At 33.3% G+C, this 10,565-nt stretch overlaps 1 protein-coding gene across 5 annotated transcripts in view; it reads left to right on the top strand.

The window, feature by feature from the left end:
- PLS1 (plastin 1) overlaps window positions 1-7,452 on the top strand; it is a 104,523-nt gene extending 97,071 nt beyond the window's left edge. For 4 of the 5 annotated variants that reach the window (XM_039876480.1, XM_039876479.1, XM_039876478.1 and 1 more), the window contains exons 13-16: window positions 1,250-1,383; window positions 1,820-1,943; window positions 5,876-6,000; window positions 6,250-7,452. In XM_039876480.1, the coding sequence (XP_039732414.1) occupies window positions 1,250-1,383; window positions 1,820-1,943; window positions 5,876-6,000; window positions 6,250-6,385 (519 nt within the window). In that variant the 3' untranslated portion in view covers window positions 6,386-7,452. The remainder of the gene's footprint in view (window positions 1-1,249; window positions 1,384-1,819; window positions 1,944-5,875; window positions 6,001-6,249) is intronic. The other variant, XM_039876476.1, reaches the window with a different exon arrangement.
- Window positions 7,453-10,565: the final 3,113 nt, after the last annotated feature.

Here is a 10,565-nt window from a genome sequence, read left to right on the forward strand (position 1 = left end):
TACATTAATGCTAATTGCATTCCCTATGCTATGCTCCCCATCCCTGTGACCATCTATCAACTACTAATTTGTACATCTTTATCTCTTCACCCCATTCTTGCAGCCCCCCAACCTCCCTCTGTATGTCACCAGATTGTCCTCTGTATTTGTGAGTCTGTTTTTGATTAGTTTGTTCTTTTTGTTCCTTAGAGTCCATATATAAGTGAAATCTTAGGTATTTATCTTTCTCTGACTTAATTCACTCAGCATAACTTCTAGGTTCATCCATATCGTTGCAAATGGAAGGATTTCATTATTTTAATGGCTGAGTAATATTCCATTGTATATATGAACCATAACCTCTTCATCCAATCATCTGTTGATGGGCATTTAGGTTGCTTCCATATCTTGGCTATTGTAAATTGTGCCACCATGACCATAACTAAATGTTTATTCTAAAGATTTACTAAGTACTTTATACTACTGGTGACATTACAAGATTATGAGAGCTTACAATTTTAGTGTAATATATATGTAGGTAAATAATTTACTTGGTGTTTGTTTAGTCATCAGATTCTTACTGTAGGCAGGTACTGTGCTGGGTCCGAGGCTGGGGTGGGGTGAGTATGGTATAGATTTGCACATATTATAGTTTTTTCCCTTTAAAAGGAGCTTATTCTATGATTGGCAAAAGAATACTAAATATAAGTAGAAGATGGTGTATAAACATTACAAAATAAGCATTATTGGGATATAAGTTCAAACAAGGGATAGGTCACTATCAGCTAGTACAGTTAAGGTTAAGCTTCTGTTTAAAGTGGGCTAAAAGCAGAATTTCAGAGAATGAGTAAGATCTAGATTAAAAATATTAAAGGTTAATGAAACAATTTCTTCTCTATTCCTTAATTTTAACTTTAGACAAAACAATATGTATTACCTCTACTAACAGAATGCAAAAAACCTAGAGTTTTAGTCACAGGTTTACCACTACTCTGTATATTCTTGGACAGTCAAGACTTTTAGGGTAAGAGATTCTTAAAACTTTCTAGCCGGTGGTTTATCTAGGTTAATCCCTCAGTGCTTTCGATATCGGCAACTATAAAATTGGAATAATTCCTTAATTTCACTGAGTTATGAAATGAAATTCTGTCATATAAATTTAAGGTGCCATTATGGTTATCTTTTAGAGGACTGAACTAGGCCGGCGTATTCGAAAGATATATTTTAAAAAATTTGTTCTTACACAAAAACTTTTACTTATTATCTATAGATTGAAAACTGTAACTATGCAGTAGAACTTGGGAAGAATAAGGCCAAATTCTCCTTGGTTGGCATTGCTGGGCAGGACCTAAATGAAGGAAATTCAACACTTACTCTGGCATTGGTATGGCAGCTGATGAGAAGGTAAAGGCTGATATGTTTATAGCAACACTGTCAATTTCCTTCAACAAATCATTTCAACTAAAATTTTAGCTCTTTTTGAAGAATAACAAACAGAAGAAATATACAATGCAAAATATAATTTGTAAATGATTTACTGTTAATATACTTTGTAAATTATTTAAAAGTGGGTTAGTCTATAGAAAGAATCACTTGTTTAATGTCTCTTAAAAACTGCTTTGTAAGGAGTTGCTTTAATTTTTTACAAACACCATAGTAGTTTTTGTTTCTGATTACCGAGTTTTGTAACTTTGGAATGTAATTAAGTTCAAGTATCAGACTAAAATTAGAAATATTTATTAGAACTGAAATATTTCTTATTTATCTAAATATTTATATAAATGATGTGAGAGCCAATTTCACCCCTTTCAATCTCAAACACACATCTTTTCTGTTACAGGTACACATTGAATGTATTATCAGATCTTGGAGAAGGTGAAAAAGTAAATGATGAAATTATTATTAAATGGGTCAATCAGACTCTTAAAAGTGCGCACAAAAATACTTCTATATCCAGCTTCAAGGTAATCAAAAACTATTGAATTTTTTTTTTTTTTTTTTTTTTTGGTAAGAAACTAAATTTAGGAAGAAATTTTTATTGGAAATTACATTGGTTCAGGTTCAGAATTATATTAATGTTATATCTCAGAAACATACCAATTATTTGGCATGTGTAAACCAGAAATATAGTTCGAATTCTTATAATTTTGATTGGTTGCCCTATTGATTATAAATGCAGGTTAATATTTTCAGACTGATACAATCTAGTCTTAAATAGAATAGAGCCAAAAAACCCAACTGTCAAATGAAAAAGGAAGATAAAAAGTCATTGTTTGTATAGGACCTATAATGTTTTGTGCTCCCTAGCAGCAGTCTCAGAATCGTACTGACATCATTTCCAAGGCATAACAGAGCCAGCCAAACTGATTCAAGTGGAAATTGAGAAAAACTGGTAGGAAGAAAAAAAAAATCTTGTCATATGGCTTCATAATGGCACTTAACACTCACTTCCGAGCATTTGTGAATGATTCATAAAACACTCAAAGTGTAATTTGCACATACATACCCACTAATTTTTATGCCTTTCCATTGTTTCGCTTTTGCATGAAAGCTGATGTTAGATAAAATAAGCATGTCTGCTTCTACCCAGTGAGCCTTGTGTTTGTGATTTTATTATAAGTGAAAAATCAGTTATTTGTGTTTTTTAGTGAAGAGTGCAAACAGATGAAACTCTGAGTTCTCCTAAGAGTTATCTACCTATCTTTTTTCTCTTCTTTGCCTTTGCTCTGTATGTTTAACATTGTAAAGCAGAAGAAATGTCAGAAATTAATCAATTCAATCTTCTCATTTTTACCAAAAACCGAGCCCCAGAGTGGTTTTAACAGGACAGCTGGATGTTGGCAGAGATGTTGCCTGATTATTAGTTCAATTGTGTTTTTTTATTTTCCATATTGGAAGGAACTAATGACATTGAATATTTAATGTTGCTTATTAGAAAAAAAGGAATTTCAGTCCATGATTTGTCTTTACAAATTTTAGACCTAAAGCACAACTTAAAAATGTAAAACAGGAAAGGGGACATATAAAATTCTCTAGTCGACAGTTATTAAAATTGTTACACTGAAATCATATGCATTTGTACATTAACTTATGAAAAAAGCATGCATATAAATAAAATATATTTAGAAACAAATTAATAAATATTGAGCTCTTACTAATAAGTAACATTTCTAGGTAAAGAAAAGGACATAGAATATAAGAAATTAAACTGGCCCTCAGAGTGTTCATCATTTATTTGAAAGACAAAATTTGTATTACTGAAAAGGTAACATTACTACGGAGCAAATGATAAAATCCAAATAATTAACACAACTAATGATCAAATCTATTTGATCATTCCCAACTGAATGGTCAGTGGAGAATGGATGGAGAAAGTTGGATTTGATTTGTGCATCATACATGGAGAAGGGATTTGAACTGGTGGAGAACAAGAGGGTAACAAGCTAGAAGGGGTCCATTATTTTCTTCCTAGATTTTTAATTTTTATTTTTTAATTAGAGTTGACATTCAATATTATTTTATATTAGTTTCAAGTGCACAGCATAGTGTTAGACATTTATGTAATTTACAAAGTGATCCCCCCTCCCCGATTAGTCTAGTACCCACCTGGCACCACAGTTATTGCAATATTATTGACTATGTTCCCTATACTGTGCTTCACATCCCCATGACTATTTTGTAACTACCTACCAGTTTGTTCTTAATCCCTTCACCTTTTTTACCTAGTTCCCCAACACCCCTCCCACCTGGAAATCATTAGTTCTCTGTATCTATGAGTCTATTTCTGTTTTGTTTATTTTGTTCTTTAGATTCTACCTATTGGTGAGATCATATGGTATTTGTCTTTCTCTGTCTGACTTATGTCACTTAGCATAATATACTCTAGGTCCATCCACGTTGTTGCAAATGGTAATATTTTATTTTTTATGGCCAAGTAATATTCCATTGTATATATGCACCACTTCTTCTTTATCCAGTTGTCTATTAATGGGCACTTAGGTTGCCTCCATATCTTGGCTATTGTAAATAGTGCTGCAGTAAACATAGGGGTGCATATATGTTTTAAAATTGGTGTTTTTCTTGGGATAAATACCCAAAAGTGGAATTGCTGGGTCATAAGGGAGTTCTATTTTTAATTTTTTGAGGAATCTCCATACTGTTTTCGATAGTGGCTGTACCAATTTGCAATCCCATCGACAGTGCACAAGGTTTCCCTTCTCTCTACATCCTTGCCAATGCTTGTTTTTTGATTTATTGATGATAGCCATTCTGATAGGTGTAGGTGATATCTCATTGTAGTTTTAATTTGTATTTCTCTGATGATTAGTGACATTGAGCATCTTTTCATGTCTGTTGGCCATCTCTGTGTCCCCTTTGAAGAAATGTCTGTCCAGCTCCTCTGCCCGGTTTTTAATTGGACTTGTATTTTGTTTTGTTTGTTTGTTTGTTTTTGTTTTGTTTTGTTTTGGGGAGGGTGAGTTGAATTCTTTATAATTTTGGATATTAACCCCTTATCGGATATATCATTGGTGAGTATCTTCTCCCATTCAGTAGGTTGTCTTTTCATTTTGCTGATGGTTTCCTTTGCTGTGAAAAACCTTTTCAATTGATGTAGTCCTAATTGTTTATTTTTTCTTTTATTTCCTTTGCCTAAGAAGATTTTTCAGAAAACATATGACTAAGAGCATTGTCAGAGAATTTACTGCCTGTGTTTTCTTGTAGGAGTTCTATGGTTTCAGGTCTTATATTTAAGTCTTTAATTCATTATGAGTTTATTCTTGTATATGGTGTTCATTATTATTCATCTAAGGAGTCTTTATAGACATTTTCTTCCTAAATACCTATCCCTCGTGAAATTTTACTGCCACAGATATTACTGTATATTTTTTATGCACTGCATGCTTTATACATAAAAAGAATAAGTTGATCATCCCACCTCATAATACATGGCCTAGACTAATTCAGGATCACCCCTAGAGCTGTGGAAGGGGTCAGCTTTCCTTAAAGCACATGTCCATTTGAGGGAGGGGATGGCTACAGAGCAAAAATGTGAGTTCTGATAGGATGGAGAAAGTAGTAGAAATAAGTGGATTCTGGGTAGGCAAGCAACAGTGGCCACCATTCAAGCTGAGAGATAGAACAGAGAATTTGTTATGTACGGGTAAGTGGTAAAATCAATTCAGATCAGGATTTCTGACTTCAACTGCAATGCTCTATCCACTAGAAATTTTCTGTCCATTTTTAGTTTGCCTTGGAGGTAACTTTAAAAATGGAATCTTGGGCATTAGAGTGGGACAGCCATGTGTCAAATAGTGATTCCATACTTACTGGTTGTGTGAACAAGTCATTTGAGCTCTATGAACTTTCCATTCATCTTTAAAAGAGAGATTATAATTTAATACCGGGCTCTTAGAGAATTAAACAAGCTGAACATATAAAGCAACAAGAATAATGCCTGTATAAATATTAGTTCCTTTCCATTATTATTTTCATTTTTTTTCTGAAAAATATTAAGTGAAGGCTTAGGAATCCATGGTCCAAAAATGCATTATTACTAGGATTTGCAAAAATATTAATTTAAAATTCATCTTCTATTCCTTTTCAAAAGTTATTTTTTACAGAATGAATACCGTAGTTAGCATACTTTAAGAAATGTCACATCCACAAACCTCAAGTATAGTGACAAGTATAGTGACCTCTACACTGTTAGCTCTGTAAACTGAAGGAAGAGTATGTTTTACATGTTATGTGATATGTGCCTGTTGCAGAAAAGCTGAATGCTAATTGTAAAGAAAATTTATAAATTGCTTTCAGTTATGTCATTATGACGTTCTGATCTGTTATTTATGAAAATTAAAAGATATTTATGAATGTTCATCTGTTCTTTATTTTCTAGGACAAATCTATTAGCACTAGTTTACCTGTCCTAGATTTAATAGATGCCATTGCACCAAATGCAGTTCGTCCAGAAATGGTCAAGAGAGAAGACTTCTCTGATGAGGACAAGCTGAACAATGCTAAGTAAGGCTTTATTGTTTATATTAGAATATAGTGGCTCTTTAATTTCTTAAATCATTACAGGTAAGGTTACTATATCTTTAAAATTCATAATTTTAAGTACAACTTGTATGGAGAATATTATTTAAAGACACAAATTTAACCTTTTTGTAAAGTTAAATCTTATCAAAATATTTCATTCTTTTGTTAACATATATTAAGTGAAAACACAGTAGATAACAAATACCTAGATATTTTTCTTGTCTTTTCAAGATATGCCATTTCAGTTGCTCGAAAGATCGGTGCCCGGATATATGCCTTACCTGATGACCTCGTAGAAGTGAAACCAAAGATGGTTATGACGGTGTTTGCATGCTTAATGGGAAAAGGACTGAACAGAATAAAATAAACATTTAATATGATTTTCTGCCACATTAAACACATTGAATGCCTCACAGTTTACAGAATTCTGAAATGCAGTGGCTATAAAACCAGAGATTATTTGTATGCTCAAAATAGTTGTATAATTCATTAATGATTTCAATATATTGTTCACACTAGTTAGAATTTGTTGACCTTTTCAGATAACACAATTAATTTACTAGTAGATACTGATAATGTGTTCATCAAGCTGATAATTCATGATTAAATTATTTTCATTTCCTGAAAGTCTTATTAAAACAAGATTAATTCATTTTTTTCCATAGTTCAAAAAAGATCAATATAAAAATTTTCTGCAGGTTCTGCCGTGAAATGTGTTTTGATTTGTGTGTGTGTTAATTTTGATTATAAATGTATTCAAAGTCATAATCCAGTTTAATCCTTTTGTTTTTTTCCTCCAACTATGTGACGTGGTCTAAAACTTTAACTTTTCTGTAAATTTCTATATTGTCTAAAAATTTTAAGTGACAAGTATTGTTCCATTAACTTCCTATATTTTTTTTTTTTATATAGGAAAACTAACTCCTAAATAAACCCTAAAGTTCATTCTCTTATATAAGAAGCCAGAGCTTTTCACTTAAAACTTAATTTTAACTGCACTGATACTTTACAAATGCTCGTTTGGTAATACACCTTTAACTATAACAGGCAGCATATATATGTTGGTAGGATGTTATTAGAGAAATATATATGTGTGTATATATATTTTACACCTAAATTACCCACGTTTTCTTAAATGGTATGTATAATTGGTCAGTCAGCCAACCATTAAGTATTTATTGTACCCCCTACTGTGTGTACTTTTCATTTTGTAGATATCTGGTACATGAAAATTTCTTTTAGAAATATTCATTTTGGATGTGCATATAGTTATATTTTCACTGACTTCTAAATACTTATAGCCAAATATTAGCTAGAGGATCTCAAAACACATTGACACTATAATGTTAGCTTCACATTAAAGATGCTAATTTTGATCTATACTGAAGCCCTAAATAATTAAGAACATGCCTACTGAATATGCTTAGTAGAAAGTAACACAGAACTAATATTCAACATAGAGTATTTTTACATGTTTTATCCACAGCCTCCTACAAGTTGGCAATGTTTGGTTAATACTTGTGTTATCTGGGAATAGCTAAGCCTGAGACCTATTTTTGTCTGAATTTTTAGCAGTAGACCGATTCTTCTGCTAACAGTTGAATTCAGAAATCTATTTCCTCCATTTTCCAGTTACTGCCAGGGAGCAATACTGCTGTACAACAAAACTGTTGTCACTTTGTCAGTGTGAATGAGTAGTCTGACTTTCCTGCCATGTATATTTGATTAAATATACATGTTGGTAAGAATGAGACTGCTCATGTGTTTAGAACAGAATTTTTTAACTGAAATCATCAATAGGTAGAACTATGAAATATATTCTTCTACAAGAGATTTCCTTTCCTTTTATATTTTGAAGATTGTCTTCTTACATGAGATTATGTTCTTGCTCTTCTGTGAGATTATTTAAATCATGTTTCCTCTTTTGATTTTTTCCACCATTATATTTACTAAGTTATCGGATTTACATGAAATTTAGCACTTTAGAGTGGATTTTTTTCTCACAAAGTATATTTAATAAAAATTCTCTGTATGTACAAATGTGTCAGTATTTATTTCATTTAAAGAAAAGTATACAACCTTGAAAATTATTATAAGCTTATTTTCCAGAAAAAGAAAGTAAAATAGTAAAATTAAATTCCTAATTAATAATTAATAAAACTAATTCCTAAACTAATTATTAAAACAAAATTTTTTTATTATTTTTTGGGAAGTGAAGGTGGTTCTATGGTCTTTTAACATGAAGAATTTTAGTAAAGGCCAACTGCATGATTACTACAAATTTAGTTTGTGCTAAAATAATTGGAGTAAATCGATTAATTCGATAACATAGATTTGACTATTATGATCCAGGTATGACACCAGACACTAGAGATTCAGCCAAGAAAGATATAGACAGTTTCCTGACCTCATAAATCTTATATCCTAGTAGATAGAGACAGACGATAAACACATGAAAATTTTAGATAGTGATAAATACAGCAGGAGAAATAAAACGAGGTAATGTGGTAGAGATTGACTTGGGAACTGGAGTGAAGATTTTAAGATGGTCAGGCAAGGTCTCTCTAAGGATGTGATATTTGGACTGAGATATGAATGATAAAGAGGAGCTAGGTAACAAGGGTTCAGCAGAGGAAATAAGTAAAAAAACTCTGAGGCAGGAAGAGTCTAGTAGGCATTTGAGGAAAAGAAATAGGCAAATGTGGCCTAAGAATAGTGAGGGAGATGTAGAGAGAATCTATTCTACTTAAAGGACTAGATCTTAACCTGGATTTTCTCTCCAACTGGAGTTATGGTGGCTCTTCTCTTTTGTATCTGTGGTTTGGTGAGTTGTTTTGCGTAATGTGCTGCTTCTGAATCTTGCGTACCATTGCTCATCATAACTTTATCACTGGTCTCCATATTATAGCTGCAAAATAGATAATGTAGGGTATTAAAATAGCCCCACTTTATGCTAGATAAAAATTACCAGAGAGACAAGAGAGAATACTCTGCATCTGAGATGATTCAAAAAGACATCTAAGGAACAGGTTGCACTTGCAACACTGACTTACTTTGAAGGAAGAAGAGCCCTCTAATTAATACTTTGGAATGCCTTTTAGGATTATCTACCAAAGTAGGTTGGAATTCTACTGAACCCAAGAAATTAATCCAGCCCCTGTGGAAGTACTATGGATAATCAATCACCTAAACACAGAAGCTTGAATAGACTTTAAAGTGGTATCTATAATTCTGAGCCATCTGAATTTTTACCCTCACATGCTCTAGAACTTTTCAATGGGTCATGGTTAGAGTGGTTCTGCTACTGAGTAAAAATTTTACTGTACTACAAAGAGTGTATAAGCACACACATAAACCCAAATATGTACCACTGTGTTCACTGGTCACAAATTTACAATGAGCAATTTTGACATTCCACCAAATATACAAACTATAATTCACATTACAGAATGGGCAAGATTTATGATTTACTAGAGATAAAAAAAAAAAAAAAAAAAGCTAAAGTGATTCAATAGATAACTATTTTGAGGTAAACAGGAAAATGTTTACAAAGGTAGGCAACGTGTCTAGTAAGTTCTCTTAGAGAATACCTAAAGAAGATGTCGAATATCAAGAAAGGTATATTTGGGAAATGTGGGAATAGGTGTTGTCAGGGACAGGGATGGGACAAATTAACCTGAACAGGATATACTTCCCTCAAATATAAAATACTTTCAAGTAAATGTATGTATTGCTTTAAAAATCCAAAGCTTTGAGGGCACAATTTTGATTTTTTATGGTTGGTTGGAGGAAGCAGTAAGAATTATTCAAGAGACATAATTCCCAGGTTCCCGCCCCCCCCCACACTCCATATTTTAGAGGTACAAGAATATGCTTTAAATAGAAGCTTGATTTAAAAAATAAATTATTCAACAAAGTAGCACTTACTGTGCTTCAGTTAGGCTTTTGCCTAAATAGCACTCGTCTTAAAAATCAGATTTAGAAATGTTAAGATGAACAAGAAACCACGGGAAGGACTATGATGTAGAGTAGGTCCTAAAAATGTGCTTATCCAGTGGTTACATGTCCTGCATTACATGCGAGTAAATATATGACAACAAGAACGTTATGACAATTTTATATCACAAACGAGTTGTTAAAAAAAAAAAAGTCTTTAGAAATTAGGGTAGCTAGTGCAACACAAGCACACAAACACGCCTAGAGGCGTGGCGAGGGCCCTCTCTGCTTTAGGCAGAGAACGCAGTAACATGATAGAATTTGACAACTCCACAAGAGGAGTCAAGAAACCCGTTAGGGGCTCAATTAACCATACCGCTGCATATTTACTTCTGTGCAGCGGGAGATGGAGAGGAAATTACCTCAAGCCCGCAATCTGGGTGTGGAGTCAGCGCACTGGAATGCTCGCCCCTCCTCAGCAGCTGAATCCTTCCAGGCGGCGGCCGGCTCCCTAGAGCAGGGGACCGGGCGCTCGAAATCCCCGCCTCCCCAACTGGCCCGGCCCACCTTCAAGCCGGTCACCGCAGCAGGTCCCGCCCTGGTGTCGTCGC

Source organism: Pteropus medius, unplaced genomic scaffold (genome assembly GCF_902729225.1).
Source record: "Pteropus medius unplaced genomic scaffold, Ma_sr-lr_union100, whole genome shotgun sequence".
NCBI lineage: Eukaryota > Metazoa > Chordata > Mammalia > Chiroptera > Pteropodidae > Pteropus > Pteropus medius.